Below are 20,120 nucleotides of genomic sequence, written 5' to 3'. Positions count from 1 at the left end.
TAAGGCAACCATGACCTTCATGTGACAAAGGCAAGATGCTCTCTTCAGTCCCCACCTAACTTACCTCTCAGCAGCATCTGATAGTGACCCCTCATTTTCCTTCAGATGCTCACTACCTAAGCTACAGTGACCCTGAACTTGCCTCCAAATTCTTCTCATGTTCCACCACCTTCAATCTCCTTTGCGGCTTTTCAATCTTCTTTGTGCGCTCATTTTCCTCTACCTGATCTTTAATCCTTGGAGTTCCATAGGGTTGAGTCCTAGGCCCCTGATTCTTTTCACTCTGTACCCTTTCCACAGGCCAGCTTCATCTATAAACATACTCTAGGCAAGACTTCTCTCACTCTCCATACCTAATTATACAACACCCTGCTCAAAACAGCAACTTACATGTTTCAAAGACAGCTCAACTGAATTTATGATTATTTCCTCCCCCAACCTGTATAACCTTTTTGTCTCTGTAATTGGCACCAGTTCTGAATCGAAACTTTAAAAGGCATCCTTCACACCTCTCCCTCCGCTAATCAATTACCAAGACTTGTTTGTTCTGCCATCTAAATATGTCTCAAGTTCATCTACTTTTACCTACCTCTACTGATACCATCCTTTATGAGACTTGACTTCAATGACACTAGACTCCTGAGTTTCCTTCTACAGTACACCTTACCTTGTCTTCCCTACGGGTTCATTTCTCTCTGCCTAGCCATGAAATGCCAGAGTTCCTCAAGACTGAGTCCTAGGCTCTTTCTTGCTCTTGCTGTACTCTGAATCCACTTCACAGGCTAACTCAAACTCAACCACTGTTTCAATTATCTTTAGTGACAGGGTCTCCCAAATTTACATTTAATGCCCAGGGTATATTATAAGGGGTGGAACTCCAAATCAAACAGGCTATTTGACATCTCCACTTGAATAACTGGGTCAACCAAAGACAACTTAATTTAATTCATCCAAAACCATATTTATACCATCCCCCAAATCTGATCTCCTAGCACCACTATCTCAGTGAATGATATCACTGTCCATCCCAGAACAAGCCACAAACCAAGCACGCATCCTTGACAACTCCATCTCCTCTATCTTCCACATCTAAACCATCTCCAAGTCCTGTTGCTTTTATCTGCCAAATATCTCTGCAACTGGTTCCCTTTTTTCTGTCTCCATCACGACTACCTAACCAAGTCATTCGTACATTCACTAACTGGAAGCTGACTCTGACCAGGCACTATTTTAGGTACTGGGGACATGGGAACAAATGAAACAGACAACCCAGCATGAGGGAATTTACAATCCAGAGAAGAGCTGATAATAAATATGTACTATTTTGCAGTAATAAGTACTCTGAGAGAAAATGAAGCATGGTGAGGGGATAAAGAATGTGGAGGACAAAGGACCTGTGTCCTGTGGAGGACAAAGGACAAAGGATGAGCTGTGTCTAACTGACAAAGTGCCATCTGAGCAGAAACCTGTATAGTGTGAGGAAGTGAGTCAAGTGGGCTCCAGGCCGTCAGGAAGAAGAATGGTCCAGGAGAGGAAAAAGCAAGTGCAGAGGCCCTGAGGTGGGAGCCTGCTTGGCCTTCCTGATGAACTACAAGGAGGCCAGGGTGATTAGAGTTCTCCTATGAAGGGCAGAGAGGAAGGAGGTGAAGGCGAAGAGGTAGCTGGGGCCAGACCACAAAGGCCTCTGAGGGCCACACTGGGGGCTTTGGATTGTGTTCTATGTGATAGAAGCCACTAGAGGTTTTGAGCATGGGAGTGAGATGACCTGATCTATCTTTTAAATAGACCATTCTGGCAATTACAAGGACAGTAGATGTTGGTGGCAGGAGAGGAGCGCAGGGGATGAGAACAAGACTAAATCAAACATAGTAAATAGGGCTACAGAGCATTTGGGCTCAACTTTCACCTTGTAAGAAATTCACTCTTTAAAATTACTGCATGTTATTTCATTAGGCTGCCGCTATAACCCCTATAGCACCTTTCTGCAAATTAGAAAAAGACCCCTACTCTCTGTGCAGATGCAGCCCCAGCAAATCTCGGTGAGTGGAAGGCAGCCCACAAGCAACCCCTCAGCTGACCACCCTTCCAGGTTCAGTCTGCCCTGAATTCTTGTATAAATATAACAAAGGAAGAGAAAAAGACAAAGAAAGAAAAACACCTTTACATTGGAGGTAACTGTTAACCTAGATCATCCCTGGATTTTTAAATTTTTGAATAAAAGAATATTTTCATGTTAGGTGTAAACCAAACTCATGAGACGTTCAAGTTGACTTAATCACATTATTCTTATTTTATATATATATATATTTTATATACATAATATGCCAGAATAGTGATTAGACTTTGGACTCATTTCTTAAGTAAGAGACTCAGATGAGACTGAGGGAAGTGACTGTTCAAAGGGTCGGTTTTTGGTTCTGGTCTAGAGTTAATGATCAAGGTGCTTCCAAGAACATCCAGGTCCTTCACCTGAGCTCACAGGGAAGTGAGCTCCCCTTGGAAGGGAAACTGTTCCGAGGGCACTTTAGTCCAGGTAGATGGGAGATTCGCCAGGGGTGCAGGAGAGACACAACCACAGGCCAGCACTCCCAGGACGCTCCATCTGACTGTCACCTTTGACCAAAGAGAGGAGGTTCATCCCATCAAGAGAAACACACACACTGGTTGGCTCTGATGTCCTTACTTCCTCCAGATACCCACTCAGAGTTTTCCTTCAGGGACAGCTTCCCAAACCTGAGAAGGACTTGACGTCACCACTAGGTGCCTTCAGGGTCTCTCTGGACAGCTTTCGACTCCAGTCATACTTTCTATTCAGTTTAATCCAACTAACACTTCATCAGGAAGGGGGATTCCTCATGGATCAGAGGCTCCCAAGGCTCTGATTGAAATGGAAAATGGAAGGGGAACAATTCTTCCTTTGATCTTCCACGCCATACTCAGTCCACACCTGACGCCCCTCCTAAACTCTCCACTGGTTCCCTGCTGCCTGTGTTCTCTGTTTACTTTGTGGTGGTCTCTAGCAATTCCCACAAAATCAGAATATTTCTCCCAAGGGGCAGTTAAAAGATATAAGGAGAGATAAGTGTGGTTCCCACCTCAAAAGATCTCATCTTATACGGGGAAGAATGAGCTCTACTAAAGGTGTGGGCGCTTTAGGGATCGAGACAGCCTGTCCCACAGCCCTTCTGCTGGGCCCCCATTGTGTGGGGGCATCACTGACTCGTCTGGACCCAACAGCAACCTCAGACAAGTCCTACCACGTCTATGACAGGTGGCTCCACATTGGTTGCAGGCTGATCCTTGCAGAATATAAACCTGGGCCCGTGGCCAGGGTACTTCAACTCCTCAGAGGCTGTGCCTGGCTCTCAGGTCCCGGCCCCCTCTCCCCGCTCCCGTCTCCACACGCCGGCTTCCTTTGTCTGGACTCTCGGACATGCTCTTCCTGTGCCTGAACGCTTTTCACAACGTGGGATCTGGCCCTTCCTCGGGAAGCCTTGCCCACAGCACCCCTCCTGTTCCACGTTCTCACAGCACCTGCGGCTCTTCCCCCGAGGTCCTCACCAGTCTGTCATTCCACAGTCCTGTGTGCGCTTAGCCTCCCCCTCCACTGAGCTCCGCCAGGGCAGGACCTGCGTCCTTCTGTCCAAGGTTGCACTGCTGTTTATCACGGGACAGGAAAGCAGTGGGCGAGGGTTAGAACCTGGCTCCCCCAGAGCCTTGGCCTCCCCAATTCAACAGCTCTCAGTCCTCAACTTCCATGACAGCCGAATCTGCCAGTTTTCTCCTCTGGTGACTTCTTCTCAGGCTCAGCCACAGATTCTTCCTTCTTAACCCACCTCACAAACACTGAGGTTTCCTGGGACTCTGTCCTCTCCTCCGTTCCCTCATCTTCTCAGCTCAAGGCTTCAAATGTCACCTTTGCACTGATGGCTCCCTGACCTCCCTGTTGAGTTCCAACCCTGTATACCTTCTACAGCTGTCCACTGGTGACCTCTACCCATATTTCACTAACATTTCAAATGAAATCCATCCCACACCAAACCTGTCCTATACCCTTAATGAAGGGACCTCTCCTCTTTCCTGAACTCACTGCACATGCCTTCCTCCAGGTAACGTCTTGCCTACATTATGCAATAATCTCCAGAAGGTTCCCACCTCTAGTTTTTCCTCACTTCAAATCTAAGACCAACAGTGTTTCCAAAGTGACCATTCTTATTTAATTGAAATTGCGTAATAAGGACTTCATGAATATATTCTCCGTGAAAATTTTAATAACATTGCATGTAACTAAAGTCCCCTTTCATCAATGCCCATTCTCAATCCCAATCCAAATGTAACTAGCTACCAGTTCAGGTGTCCCCCGACCTTTCTCTCGGCACTTACACGCATATTATGCATATAGACAAACACCCACATAATTTTCTTTACACATAAATGGCAACATGTCATAATAATGCACCGTAACTAGCTTTAGTCCTTCACGTAGCTTGGAGCTCCGCCCACACCAGTGCTGCTGCTTTCTGACTGTGGTGCTGTTGTGCCAGTGTAGGGACCCACCTCAGCTTCTTTACTCTTTACTGAAGGACGTTTAAAGTATCTCAGACTCAGACTATTTTTTCTAAAATATCAACAACCATACAACTCTTCTGCTTGAAACTCTTGAATTATTTCCAGTCATCCATGGACAGTTCCCATCCCTAAGAACTGTACCAAAGCACTTCATAGTGTGGCCCCCACCTGGCTTTCTAATCTCATTTCCTTCCTTATCTCTCTCTTTTCCCATATACCCTGAGCTTCAGTCTGAATGAATTATCTGCAGTTCCTTAAATGCACTAAGTTTGCTGAATGAATGCATGACAATGTAGCCCTCCTCTGAAACAACAGGAAATAACAAGGAAAAAGATCCTGAGAGATTCACCTGTGCAGTAATTATCAGAGAAGAAGAGGAAGCTTGTGACTCGGGGCCTTAGCGTCCCTTCTCCACAACTTCTAGAGGACTGAAAACCTGCAGAAATTTCCCTGACCAACATCTCTGAGTTGCACATGCACTCATTTACCAGACTGCTGCCTGCAGAGATTCCCCACCCACTTACCTAGAGAGGAGCCTCCAGGGCTTTCTTTCACTACCTTCCAGGGATCTTCTCCTTGCTGCAACAGGGAGATCACCTCGGGTTTGGAAAATGGGAGTCCTGCTCATAGACCAAAAAGAAGAAAAAGAAAAAAAAGACTTGATTTTGCCTTGACACAAAGAGGTATCTGAGATCTGAGCGGAAAACTCAAAGGATGATACAGAGAACTTCTGTGGGATGCTCAAGTTGTGCCCCCACAATGTGAGGGGTGTGTTAGGGTAAAAGCAAGGGGCAATACAACATTTAGTTGTATGTTAGTGAAGTATGATAAACATGCAGACTTGATTAACAGGGTGCTAATAGCTTTCTATACAAGAGGGAATATGTATACACTGTTAAATGTACAGATTAAATTAATATTTGTAACAGGTATCTGTGGAAAGGATTATGTACCAAGTAGCTTGTTTAAAATGAGAAAACACTATCTGACTCCCTTTGAAAGGTGGCAGCAATCAGCAAACTATGGGTCATAGGCCAAATCTAGGCCGCTGTCTATGCATGGCCCTTGAGCAAAGAATGGTTGAAAAAAAGAAAAGGAATATGTTACAGAGACTATATGTGGCCCACAAAGCTGAAAATATTTACTCCCTGGCCCTTTACAGAAAAAGTTTGCTGACCCCTGTAAAAGAGAATTGAAAAAAGCCAGTGCTGGGTCAGAGAAAAAGGTTGAGGGATACTCTCTGTTAAGAGATGAGCAAACACATCATAGTTCAATCACAGTGGGAAAATGTTGCCTGCAGTCACTGCAGTCACATTTCTAATGTGCAGCTCTGTAGATTGTCCCATCCATGGGGCAATTCCATACCTACGAGGGAGAAAAAGGTTTTCAGGTTTATTTATGGAGATCCAGTTTGTACACTGCTAAGACAAAACTCAGCTAAAGTTTTTAATGACCCAGGGCTTTTATCCAGGAAATCAGATGCTGAGGTATCCCAATTTCTGAATTCTGTATCTACAGGGGAAATTTCCTTACCCAATGAGACAAGGTTACTATAGTTCTCCAGCATCACATCTTGGTACAAGTTTCTCTGTGAAGGAGCCAGCTTTCTCCACTCATCCCGCGTAAAGAGCACAGCTACATCTTCGAACGTCACTGACAGCTGTAGAGACAAACATCCCAGCTCACCCAGGACCATCCATCACACAGGGTGAAAAAGGCGGCAGTGGGGAGTAGACGGGCTACCATGAAATGCTTCTATATTATTCTAGGTTCTGAAGGTTCCAGGTCATTTGTTTAATGAACAATTGACCAATGACAAATATATATTGAGTAGCATGAAGTATGAACCAGGCCCCGAGTTAACTGCTACAAGAGATGTGTGGAGGTATTAAGGCCATTAGTGGGAGTGTTAATTAGAATTATCTTCCTGTTGGCAACTTGATAACATACATTACAAGCTTTAAAACGTGCATACTCTTTAACTCTCCAATTACTATATTTGTTTTATAATGAACAGTGAACAAAAATGCCCATGCAAGGACATTTATCATGGTGTTAGTAACAGCAAAGAAATGGAAACAACCTCAATAATCACCGAGAGAGACTAGTGTAAATAAGGCACTCTGTGCTCCCTAAAGCTTGAGGACAGTAATAATGGAAATTAAAATAGCTATAATTTATTGAATGCTTTTTTCAGGCTAAGTACTATTCTTAGAGCTTTATATTAAACTTTAGTGTATATCTTTACTTTATCTTCACAACTACCCCATGAAGAAGGTACTATTATTGTGTCCATTTTACACAAAAGAAAACGAAGAGAAATTTATCCAAGTCACACAACTGGTATGAAGGAAAAACTCACTCCTCCTGCATGTCTCCTCTACTCTTAATACAACACTACTTCACTTCTGACACCAGATGTGGGGTTTTTCACACACCAAGCAATTGTGGGACACCAGCTGAGTGTCCTACAGTTAAACTCAATTCTGACACCTGAAGATAGTGTCAGATTCCCACAAGACTGGCCCTCTTTCAATGTCAATCACAAGTCCAGGTTGTTACCTGTGCTGCTGACTGACTGGCTATAAATTGGAGGTTTCTACAACCCTCTCCTCAGGTTTGATTAATTTGCCAGAGTGGCTCACAGAACTCAGGAAAACATTTACTTACTAGATTACTGGTTTATTATAAAAGAAGATATAGGAACTGGCAGATGAAAGAGAGGCACAGGGAAGGGGTGCACAGTTTCCATGCTCTCTCGGGATTCACCATTCTCTCCGACTCTCTACATGTTCACCAACCTGGAAGAACTCTGAACACTTCTGGGTTTTTATGGAGGTTCATTACATAGGCATGATTGATTAAATCACTGACCATTGGTGACTGATTCAACTTTCATCTCCTAGGGTGGCGACAGATGGATAAGAGGGGTTATCGGGGGGCAGGACTGAAAATTCCAACACTTTAATCAAGGTTGGTTCCCCTGGCAATTAGCCTGCATCCTTAGGTGGGGTACAAAAGTCACCTCATTAACATAAACTCTGGTGTGGATACAAAACACACCAATTTTGCCTTCATTGCTCTGAAGTAATTTCAGGGATAAAAATCATATGTTACTAACCACTTAGGAAATCACAAGGGTTTTGGAAGTTATGTGCCAGGAACACGGACAAAGACCAAATATATATTTAATATTATGAATCACAATATCACAGCTGGTCAGTGGTAGAGGTAGAATTGCAATCCAAGGAACTGCCTCTCAACGCCTATCTCATACGGTTAAGAAATAAATGATAATCCATACAATGGAGATAAAGAGTAGTGATGGTAGCACAACACTGTGAACGTACTTAATGCCAATATACTCAAAAATGGTTAAAGTGGTAAATTTAATCTTATGTATATTTTATCAAAATAAAAAGTTAAAATGATAAAATAAAAAATACATATGTACACATGTACATAAATAAATAACAAATAAATAAAGATGCACAGAAAATTATTCTGAGGGCTGCATACCAAAGGTATGACCGTGATTATCTCAAGATGTTGGGGTAAGAGTGATTTTACTTTTTTATTCTCTGAAATTTTTAACATTAACATGCAGTGCATGTATAAGATAATTTATTGGCACACGGCGGGGAATACAAGAAATGATCTTTGCCCTCAAAAGAATTTACAATCCAACTGGCAGACAAGAAAAACGCATGAAACAATCTGAACAAGAAAAGTGGCGCTGGACAGGACCATATACCATTTCCTGGTTCAATCCTCATTTTAGAGATGAGAAACACAATGTCCAGGGCAGTTAAGATACCAGGTCACATACTTTTTCAATGGCAGAGACAAGACGATAACTGAAGTTTTCTTTTAACCCAGCACTTGGTGGGTATATTCTCTCTCTGGTCTTAAATGTCCTGTCACTGAGTTTTACACACAAGTCCACATGGTACTGATGTATCGGCAGCAGGTGAGGTTAGGGAGAAATGTCACATAGGACTCACAAGCAGGGATGGAGAAGATTCTGGGTAAGAGAGCAGCCTGGCTCTGTTGGAATGGAATGGGAAAGGCTTAGAAAAAAGTAGCCCAAATATGCAGAGGCAGGTCCTAGCCACAGTCTCAGAAGATCAACCACTACCACATTTCATGGGTCCAAAAGATACACAACATCACATTGCAGAGAACTCTGGTAATTTGGGGGCCAGGCCTGTCCCGTGTTCTGAAAGATATACCAGAGGAAAGGCTGGATGATAACTAACATAAATTTAGAGGCCAGACATACCTGGGTTTGATTTCAGGTTACCTGACTTCGTTGAGCCTCAGTTTCAAGTGTAAAATGGGGGTAATAACTTCTGCTTCGCTATGAGAGTGAGAACAAAGGTGAAGCCCTCAGGATATTCCCCAGCGACGTTAACTACTATTGTTAGATGAGGATGAGTAAAGGAAGGACACTGTACAGTCATTTCTATCTACCAACAGTAGATAGATAGACATCATGAACTAGAATAATTTCGTTTAGCTACCACAAGCACCACATATTGAACATCTACTATGTGCCTGGCCCTGATATGAACGCTTTCCATGTACTAACTCCCAGGATCCTCTCATCTACCCTTTGAGGTAGGCCTGGTTGTTGTATTCATTTTACAGGTGAAGAAACTGAGGCACACAGAGGTAAGAAACTGAAGCACAGAGAGGTGGACTTATTTGCCCAAGACCCATTAACAGCAACAGAGGAGATGGGCAAAAACCTGGCCATCTGGCTCAAAAGCCCCACTGAGTAATCACCGTATACACTGCCTCTCCACTACCAATATCCCATGAAACTCTCACTGCTGCTTCCTGAGGAGTCTTCTCTCTGCTCTTGGGAGTCAAGAGACCTCTCCATCTATGTCCCCACCAACATGGCTATCCTTTGTTCACACAGTGGCTCACCTGGATGGGGTCCCATCCTCATTCTCACAACATAAAAATGAAAATGGCAGGTCAATATCAGTTTTCAAGAGAGTGACAGAAGCAAGGCACATGATCCAGAAAGTTAAGATGGAGAAAAAACTAAAAACTATGGACTGGGAAAAGCCTGGCAAAGGTATCATGAGGATTTCTCACGGGCGGAAAGAAAAAGAAAAGCATTCTGGCCAAGGGTAGGGAGGGGGACATGACTGAGCAAAGGAGGCAGGCCAGAAAGGAACTCTGCCAAGTGCGCACGTTTGTTTGTTCTGACCCTAAGTGGTATAAGACGTGTGGCATCTTATCTATCAATTCAGTAATCATACAGTGAATTGAGATTAATGAATAAAAGAGTGTCTATTAGAAAAAAAAAAAGAGAAACACAGGCCATGGATTGGGGGGTTGGAGGCAAGCATTCCCTACGCAATCTACCATCCACCAGGGTGGACCAACTCTTCCAAGGGAGAAGGACATTGGCTCCAAATTCTGGCGAAGACTGTACTGGGGAGAAAACGTCAGTTTAAGGGTAAAAAACCAAAAAAACCCATCTGTCTCTAAGACCTGAGATGGCAATGAACTCACCTGAGACCTTGCTTCCCTCTGTTCAGTAGCCATGTCCTCTTTCTGGGCAGTTTCCCCTTAGGATGGGAGAAGTCTCCAGAAGCCAGATCTGAGAGAAGAAAAAGGGAGCCAGGAGGAAGCCCCTTCTGCTTTCCACCCCTCAGAATCAGCAGCTCTGAAACCTTTATATCACTTGAAAATGATGCCAAGTGCCCTCAGAGAAGGAAGTCAGAAGGAACGAGGGGTAGACAGGACCAGAGAGAAGGGCTGGGTCATCCTGGTCCAGGCCCAGCTCTTTCCCTGGCTCAGAGGAAAAGGTCCTAGGACTCCATCAGCAGTAGCAGCAACTCCCTGAGCCTCACCGCGTGCCAGGCACTACCTATCAATACATCATCGAGTCCCACAGCACAGTTGGCACTGTCAGCACCCCATTTTATAGATCAGGAAACTGAGGGCAGAGTGGGAGCAACTTGCCCCAGTCCACACAGCCAGGGAGGGTGGCACCAGGATTCCAAGCACCGCAGGCTCCAGAGCACCTGCTCTAACTTCCCTGCGTGCATGTGACAACTTTTCTCCACCTCAAGCCTTCCCACCCAATTCCTCCCTCTCCTGTCAAGTAAACAATTTCCAGATTTCTAGAGAAAGCTGTTTCGGAAAGGGAAAACATCAGCTCTCCTATGGCGGGGAGAGGGCTGCTGTCTTGAGGAAAGGGCACAGAAAACCAAAGACCTGGGTCCAGTCCTGGCTCTGCCACTGGGGGAAGCCGGCGACTCACTTCTCGCGCAAAACAAGCCTGTCACTCGGGAGTGCAGGGGTGATGATAAAGGGAGGAAATAATTTTCTCACGTTCACTGCCGGCCCGAAACAAATTCAAATGCCCGCAGGCGCTGGGCAGGTAGCGCGCTGGGAACTGGTCGGGAAGAAGCAGGAGGGTGGCTGGGTCCAGCCAATGGGGACGAAGTGCCCGACCTGTCTCGTTCAGGGGCACGTCAGTGGGACGGCTGGGGGCGACAGGCGGACAGAGCCAGGGGTGCCCGGCTCTCGGCCCGCCGGCCCCCACAAAGGCCCGGCTCGCGTCTCTTGGGCCTGTGCCCCATGCCCCGGCGACGCATCCTCCCGAAGCCCGGTCCTCCCTCCCACATCCTGCCTACCCCCCGCCGCTCACCTCGCCCAGGCCTCGGGGGTTCCTCGGGCCGCAGGCTGGAGGCTCCGGAACTGCCACGGCCGGACAGCAGCTTCCGCTGGGGACTCCCCGCGGTGCCGCCTGGGCGGACCTCTGGCGGGTAATCAGCTCGCGCCAGCGGCAAACGCCCGACGCCCCACGTAGGTCCGGGAGGGGCGGGGCAAGGACAGTCGCGAGCCCCTCTGGGAAATGTAGTCCAAGCGAGAACAAAAGATCCTGGGAAATGTAGTTCTTCGAGCTTGTCTGCGAGGAGAGCCCCGGCTGAGCCTGTCACTTGTCCAGACTCCATTCTGGGTTCGTGGTCGAGCTCCCTGGGCTGCTGGCTCCTGGGTTCCCAGTTCTTCCAGGAGGAAACAGAGGTTCCTACAGGGCAGTGACTTGTAGCTCTGCATCTGTGTAAATGATAGCAGGGCAAGTAGACAACCGCCAGGAACAAACCTATTTCCCTTTAAGTCTTTCAACAAGAGTGTATGGAGGACTTCCCTGGTAACGCAGTGTTTGAGAACCCGCCTGCCAATGCAGGGGACACGGGTTCGTGTCCTGGTCCCAGAAGATCCCACATGCCTTGGAGCAACTAAGCCTGTGTGCCAGAACTACTGAGCCTGTGCTCTGCCGGCGAGCCACAGCTACTGAGCCCATGTGCCACAACTACTGAAGCCTGTGCTCCTAGAGCCCATGCTCTGCAAGAAAGAGAAGCCACCGCGATGAGAAGCCCACGCACCTCAACGAAGAGTAACCCCTGCTCACACCACAACTAGAGAAAGCCTGTGAGCAGCAACGAAGGCCCAACACAGCCAAAAATAAAGAAAGAAAAATTTATATTAGAAAAAAAATGTATGGATCACCTGCTATGTGCCAAGCCCCATTGTAAAGGATTTGAAATACCTCAGTGGGCAAAAGAGAGATCATTGCTCCGGAGAACTGTTTTGGGAGGTGGGGGTGGGGGAAGGAGGTAGAGAGCAGACAATAAGCCATGAATATAATTATATAACATTTTAGGAGATAAGTGTTATGGGAAAAAGTGAAAGGAGAGCAGTGTGGTGGGGATTTGGGGCTCATTTGGGAAAGTGAGTAGGGTGGGTCCTCATAGGCCTCACTGAGAGAGTGAGATTGGAGGGAAGAGTCAGAGGCAGTGCAGGAGAGGAGGGCCATTTCAGGCACTGAGAAGCCAACAAATTTTTTTTTTATTTGTAAAGAAACACATGTCCCATTTAGAAGGTTTGATAAATAAAATAAAGAAAGATGCACTTGATACCACCACACAAAAATAAATGGTTAACATTTTGGTGAACATCTTTTAGCAGCCCTTTGAACTCCATATTAATCTCTCTGATAGTCACACCAATCTGTTTTTAACAAAATGGAATATTGCAGATAGCAATTGTAACCTATGTTGGTTACAATTATGTGTGGGTTTTTTTCCCCACTTAAGAATATTCCTTGAATATTTGAACTTGCCAAAAAATATTATCCGTCAGTAGCGTTTTCAGTGACTTCAGTACATTCTATTGCATTTAAATAAATTTTTTGTTAAACATATTTAAACTTATTTATTTAAATGTATTTACCTAATATTTTACCCCTACTGTTAGTTATATTTTTCCTAGTTTTTTGCTCCATTAATATCCTTATAGCTATATCTTTGAAAATTATTTTCTTTTATTTATTTATTTATTTTTGGCTGTGTTGGGTCTTTGTTTCTGTGCGAGGGCTTTCTCTAGTTGCAGCGAGCGGGGGCCACTCTTCATTGCGGTGCGCGGGCCTCTCACTATCTCGGCCTCTCGTTGTGGAGCACAGGCTCCAGACGTGCAGGCTCAGTAGTTGTGGCTCACGGTCCCAGTTGCTCCGCAGCATGTGGGATCTTCCCAGACCAGGGCTCGAACCCGTGTCGCCTGCATCAGCAGGCGGGCTCTCAACCACTGCACCACCAGGGAAGCCTGAAAATTATTTTCTTAGTTTAAATTCCCTGAAGTTGAATTGCTGGATCAAGGACTGGTAGATTTCTAAGTACATTGCCTAGTTGCCTTCCAGGAAGATTTAACAATTTATATTTCCATAAGCAGTTTCTGACACTCATGCCCACTCTGGGTTTTTTTCTTTTTAATGATTAAAAAATATGCTCTTTTTTATTTAATAGAGCAAAATTTTTATATTTAATTTGAAATTAAATATAATATCATATTTATTGAACCATTCAGGTATATTAATTGCCTGTATGGGTACTTTGGCCATTTCCTATTGAAATGTTAAAATTTTTGGTATCATTTTGAAATACTGTATATGCACAATTTTTTAAAGAGAAAAGTGCTTTGTTGTTTATCCTGTCTATGAAAATAATGCATTCATTGTTAAAAAAATTTACACACAGTCTATGGAATAAAGAAACACGTAATAAAGAAATAAATCCAACAGAAACATTGATTACGTTTATATGCTATTCATATATGCTGTTGTATGTGCATACACACATTTGTGTGTATGAAACAAAAATAGAATCATATTTCTCATACTTTAAAAAATGTAAACTATACATACAGAAAGCTAATTAGAACATATAATCCAGTGTAACACATGATTATAAAGAGATCACCCCTGTAAACATCTACCCAACTTGAGAGGTAGCCCCCTACTAACACTCAGTACCTTCTTCCTAATCACCTACTATCATGACTTTTGAGATAGCCCTTTTTTTGCTTTTCTTTATGGTTTTACTACCTACTCATACATCCTTACGTAATAGTTTTACTTGTTTTTAACTTTATAAAATAGAGTCATATAATCGTATTTTTTGTGTGCTTTGTTCTCCAAACATTTTGTCAGCTTTATCCCCATTATTGCAGGTAACTTGACCTATTATACTGTCAATGGACATTTATGTTGTTTCCAAGTTTTATCTTTTAGGAACCGTGATAAAACAAATTTAGTAATATGTTATTGGTAGAATCTAGGTGATGATATATGGGCATTCACTGTAAAATTCTTTCAACTTTACTTTGTATTTGAAAATTTTCATAATAAAATGTTGAGGAAAACTCCATACCTGGGGTTTGACCCAAAATGGAGTAGCCCCATTCCTCGCATGTCATCCCTTTTACAATTAAAAATCCATGGACATAACACAACAAACAAGCACAGGAAGACTCTGAAATGTGGAAGGAAGAAGGCAAACTGAGAACTTTAGAGCCAGGGAAGGACATGTGGTAAATTCCCTTGTTTTCCTTATCACCTCCTGTATCTCTCAGCCAGGATGTTGCAGAAGCTTCCAAGCCAGAACCAACAACAGACCTAGACAAGAAAAAAAAAACAAAAACAAAACTCTAAGAAAAGCCTATTTCCCTTAGTTGAAACTGGGGAAAAAGGTGGCCTAACACAGAGAACTTTTTTGGTAACACCCACCTTACTGTAACCAAACACCAGTGGGAAACCGCCCCCCCACCCATCTGAACTGTGGAAGCCAAAGGGAGCAGCATGTTTTTCTCAAGTGGAAAGAAAAGGAACTGTCAACCATGAATTCTATATCTGGTGAAAATACAATTCAGGAGTAAAAGGGAAATAAAGACATTCTCAAAGGATAACCAAGAATATTCATTGCTAGCAGAACTACCCTTAAAGAATAACTAAAGGAAGTATTCTAAACAAAGTAAATGATAACAGAAGAAGGCTTGGAACTGCAGAGAGAAAAAAAAAAGAACATCAGAGTGGTAAAAATAGGGATAACTAAAATAGACTCTCTTACCTATGAGTTTCTTAAAACATAAGTGATGGTTGAAGCAAAAATGATAGCATGATTGGTGCCCAATGTATACAGAGGAAAGACTTAAGACAATTATATTTTAAAAAGTGGGGAGACAGAGGGACCTCAGTGGAATTAAGGTTTCTGTACTTTGCTAAGTTATGTGTGTATACCTAGAGCAACCACTAAAAAATTATACAAAATGATATACTGAAGAAGACTATATAAATCAAGGTGGAAGTCTAAAAAATGTTTAAGTAACCTACGAGAAGGCCAGAGAAGAGAAGCAGAACAAGAAACATGAAACAGAAAACAAGGTTAAACAAAATCCTTTCTCTCTCATTAATCAAATGGCTCACAATAGACTATCTCAAGCTTTATTTGTTTTTCATTTTCAAGTAAGAGTAATAGTAGCTTTAAAAAACATGCTGCTGTAATAAACCAGTCACAGAAAGACAAATACTCTATTATTCTACTTATATGAGGTACTTTGAATAGTCAGAATCATGGAAACAGAAAGCAGAATGGTGGTTGCCTGGGGCTGGGGGGAGGTGCTGCGGGGAATTATTGTTTAATTGGTACAGAGTTTTAGATTTACAAGATGAAGAGTTCTGTAGATGGATGGTGGTGATGGTTGCACAACACTGTGGATATATTTAATACCACTGAACTGTACACTTGAAAATGGCTAAGATGGTAAATTTTATGTGTATTTTACCACAATAAAATTTCTTGGGAAAAAATGCTGCTATAAATATTCTGTACATGCTAATGTACCTCTTCACATGAGTTTTTCTAGAGTTTGCAGATACCTGTGAATAATTAAGACTTTTCCAGGAGTGCTTAGTTACTGATAGTTGTAAGGGAATGAATGTCTAGGCCACAATTTCCATTTGTGTTCTCCTGAGCAAGGAAGGTTCTCTCCTCTTTTCATTCCCTTCAAATAACCCTCTTCCCACTCACCAGAGGACTCTTAAAATGGTGCAGTGCCCAATGGTGTCAAACTCTCTGGAGTACCACAGTCTAGGACTACTGAAACGAGTCTTTTCTAGGAAGACTTCTTTTCTGATTAATGAAAGACCCCACACATGGGGCTTCCCTGTCTTTAGTAACATTTCTGTTAGAAATGGGATACATAGGCCCTTAGCAGGCTCTGAGACCAGATACTTCAACCATTTGAGAGTCATGGTAGTTTAACTGTCCCTTATCATCTAGTCAACAATCTGTCAAATAATGTACTGCTTTCGAGAAAGAGTGTATGGTGAGAACAATGCAATTAGGGCTCTGGTAAAGAAAATATTGAATGATTAAAATGGCACACACACACACACACACACACATTTTTTTTTTTAAAGCAAGCACCATTCTGCAAGAGATGATGTGAAAAGTATTTCAAAATGGATGCCAACTGGAGAAACTTAATGGGCTTACTCACTGATGTGTCAACTTTGTCTTCAGCTCTGCTCCATATTCATCCACAGGAGGGCGCATTAAATGTCCAACCTGTATTTTATCTAACACCACCAAGCTGTTAACTGAATGTGACACAGTTTACCTGGAGATGATATCAGAGGCCACAAGTTAAGGCTTCAGTCCCACAAGACTGTCCACCACCCCAAATCCCACCCCCACTTCAGACACCAATCTCAAGTTCAGATTGTTACCTGTGACTCTGACCTACTGGCTATAAATCAGAGATTTATGCACCCCCTCCTCAAGTTTGATTAATATTCTAGAGAAGCTCACAGAATTCAGGAAAACATTTTGCTTACAAAATCACCAGTTTACTATAAAAGGATATAATACAGAAACAGCCCAATGGAAGAGATGCATAGGACAAGGTATGGGGAAAGGATGCAGAGTTTTCTTGCTCTCTCTGAGCACCTCTCTCCCAGCACCTCCACAAGTTCACCAACCTGGACGCTCTGAACCCCAGTCATTTTGAGATTTTATAGAGGCTTCATTACATAGGCATGATTGATTAAATGATGATTGATGATTGAACTCAATCTCCAGCTCTCCAGCCCCTCTTCCCTCCCCTGATATTGGGGAGTGGGGATGGGGCTACTTCAACCCTCTAATAACATGGTTTGTTCCCTGGCAACCTGCCCCCATCCTAGGTGTTTTCCAAAAATTATTTCATTAACATAAGGTCTGGTGTGGTTGAAAAGAGCTTGTTATGAATATCAAAAGACACATTTATCACTCTTACCACTTAGGAAATCCCAAGGGTTTTGGGAGCTCTGTGCCAGAAACTGGTTGAAGATCATATATATATTATTATAAATCACAATATCACAAACTGGCCAAAACAGCAACTTGAAACAGTCATGTTAATGATGCTTCTTGTCTTTTTATTTATTCTCTTTTTTAAATGCAGATTTTTAAGTGTACATTTTCGTCAATTTTGATAAATTTGTTTGACCCCAAATAAAACATGGAACATTTTCATTATCCCAGAAAGTTCCCTCAGACTACTTCCCACTCAAAACCACCCATCCAGAAGCAACCACTGTTCTGATATCTTTTGCTATAAATTAGTTTTGCCAGTTCTAAAACTTCATATAAATGGAATCTTATAGTATGTACTTTTTTGTGTCTCACTTCTCTCCCTCAACATATTATTTATGAGATTAATTTATTATGGTCTGTGTATCGATACTTTATTTAATTTTATTTTTTGCTGCATCGGGTCTTAGTTGTGGCACGTGGGCTCTTCATTGTGGTATGTGGGCTTCTCTCTAGTCGCTGTGCGCAGGCTCTCTTAGTTGCGGCGTGCAGGCTCAGTAGTTGCACTGCACGGGCTTAGTTGCCCTGCTGAATATGGAATCTTAGTTCTCCATCCAGGGATCAAACCCACGTCTCCTGCATTGGAAGGTGGATTCTTAACCACTAGACCACCAGGAAAGTCCCACTGTGTAGTATTTCATTGCACAAATGTACAACAGTGTTTATGCATTCACCTGTTGATGGACGTTTGGATTGTTTCTAAGTTATTATGAATAAAGCTGCCATGAACATTGGTGCACAAATCTTTTGGTGGGCATAGATTTATTTCTCTTGGGTAAATACCTAAGACTAGAACAACTGATTGTGGGGTAGGTGTATTACTCTGCTTGGGCTGCAGAGTAATACAAAATACACAGACTGGGTGGTTTAAACAACAGAAATTTATTTCTCACTGTTCTTGAGGCTAAAAAGTCCTGGGAAGTTCTGATCTGAGAAGTGTAAGATTAAGGCACCAGCAAGGTAGGGTTTATTCTGAGGCCTCTTCTCTTGGCTTGTAGGCAGCTGCTGTATTGCTGTGTGCTCACATGATCTCTTTATGAGTGCAGGAAAGAGAGAGAGAGAGAGCAAGATCCCTGGTGTCTCATTTTATAAGGGCCCTAATCCCATCAGGAGGGCCCCACCCTCATGACCTCAACTAGCCCTGATTACTTCCCAAAGGCCTCATTTTCAAATACCATCCACTGGGGGTTAGGACTTCAACATATGCATTTTGGGAGGAACACAATCATTCAGTCCATAACAGTAGGTGACGTTTAACTTTATAACAAACTATTAAATGGCTTTCCAAATTGGTTTTATCATTTTACACTCCCAGGAGCAATGTAGGAGAATTCCCACATGTTCACTAACTCTTGGTACTGTCATCTCTTTCATTTTAGCCTTTTATTGAGTGTATAATGGCATCTCATTGTACTTTGTACTTTCAATTCATATTTCCCTGAAGACTAATGATTTTGAGCCCCTTTTCAGGTGCTCATGGGCCATTTGTATATGTTCTTTTGTGAAGTATCAGCTCAAGTTTCTTTCAAGTCACTATCACAGTTTTCAAGTTCTCTGTGAAATATGATTTACTTGGTACCAAAGGGTACAAGCAGATCTGAAGGGAGTCAGGAATTTCAGTGATGTGGGATGTCCTCCATCAGAGCTATTTTTCTTATTCTCCCAGCCATAAATTAACTTTTACTAAACCTCTAGATGCTGTAAACTGTCCCTTAGCCTTTTGGTCACAGTAACTTAATTTAGCTGCTCTTAAACATTCCTTGGTGAATTTAGTTGTGTCAAACAATGGTTCTGTAGGTAGGGAGTGCCTCTGGAAGGACTGGCTGAATTTTATCAAACTTAAATTGATAAAATTCATATCAAAGCTGATATGAAACTCAGTTCAGTTATTTCATGCTGTTAAGAACTTTTATCCTGGACTTCCCTGCTAGCACAGTGGTTAAGAATCCGTCTGCCAATGCAAGGGACACAGGTTCCAGCCCTGGTCCGGGAAGATCCCACAGGCCACGAAGCAACTAAGCCTGTACGCCACAACTACTGAGCCTGCACTCTAGAGCCCACAAGCCACAACTACTGAAGCCCATGTGCCTAGAGCCCGTGCTCCACAACAAGAGAAACCACTGCAATGAGAAGCCAGGGCACTGCCATGAAGAGTAGCCTCCAGTCACCGCAACTAGAGAAAGCCCACACACAGCAATGAAGACCCAGCACAGCCAAAAATAAATAAAATAAAATAAATAAATTTTTTTAAAAAGAACTTTTATCCTGAGCACAGACTCTACATTCTCGCTATATGCTATGTTCATCATTGCTCAGCTGTGTACCGGAGCTGTGGCAAAGTTTTGTGTCTTCAGATGACCCCAGTTGGAAGCACACTGCTTGCTCTACCACCAGTAGACTTTAAGGGGTCACACTGCCTGTCATCCCCATGGTTCCAATCCTTACATCATCTTTAAAATTTTTCCTATAAGAGGTTTAATTAATGAATTGTCTAATACATGACAACATGTATGTGTAATCAGTACTGCATATCATTATACCTATACCAATTAATAACATTGAAACCCAAATCTTATCTTGTCCTATAGGACTAAAATCACTGGCTAGGTTTAAGGAGCACATATTTTGAAACATTTGAAATTGATCCAGTTCTAACAAGTAATCCACACTTATTCTATTCTCACTCACATTATTTATGACATTACATTAATACTTTCTTTCATTTCTTGGCTCAGCAATACATCAGCCCAAGAAATGTGACTTAGTGGTGCAAATATCAGCAAACAATTCTAGTCGTAAATCACCTCTAATAATCTTATGGGTGGCAGAACAATA

General features: G+C 42.9%; 1 protein-coding gene across 3 annotated transcripts in view; it reads right to left on the bottom strand.

Annotated features, from left to right (window-relative positions):
* The window catches only part of ZNF354A (zinc finger protein 354A), a 29,304-nt gene extending 17,909 nt beyond the window's left edge, over positions 1–11,395 (bottom strand). Inside the window, exons 1-4 of one of the 3 annotated variants that reach the window (XM_067732631.1) lie at positions 11,246–11,386; positions 10,102–10,189; positions 6,103–6,229; positions 5,094–5,189 (exon numbers count right to left, since the gene is read on the bottom strand). In XM_067732631.1, the coding sequence (XP_067588732.1) occupies positions 5,094–5,189; positions 6,103–6,229; positions 10,102–10,134 (256 nt within the window). In that variant the 5' untranslated portion in view covers positions 10,135–10,189; positions 11,246–11,386. Of the gene's footprint in view, positions 1–5,093; positions 5,190–6,102; positions 6,230–10,101; positions 11,222–11,245 lie in introns of those variants that run through there. The other 2 variants (XM_067732633.1, XM_067732632.1) reach the window with 2 other exon arrangements.
* Between the last annotated feature and the right edge of the window lie 8,725 nt (positions 11,396–20,120).

The sequence above is a fragment of the Pseudorca crassidens genome, chromosome 3 (genome assembly GCF_039906515.1).
Source record: "Pseudorca crassidens isolate mPseCra1 chromosome 3, mPseCra1.hap1, whole genome shotgun sequence".
NCBI lineage: Eukaryota > Metazoa > Chordata > Mammalia > Artiodactyla > Delphinidae > Pseudorca > Pseudorca crassidens.
Note: the sequence above shows the minus strand (reverse complement) of the source record. Positions and strands in the feature narration are given on the sequence as shown.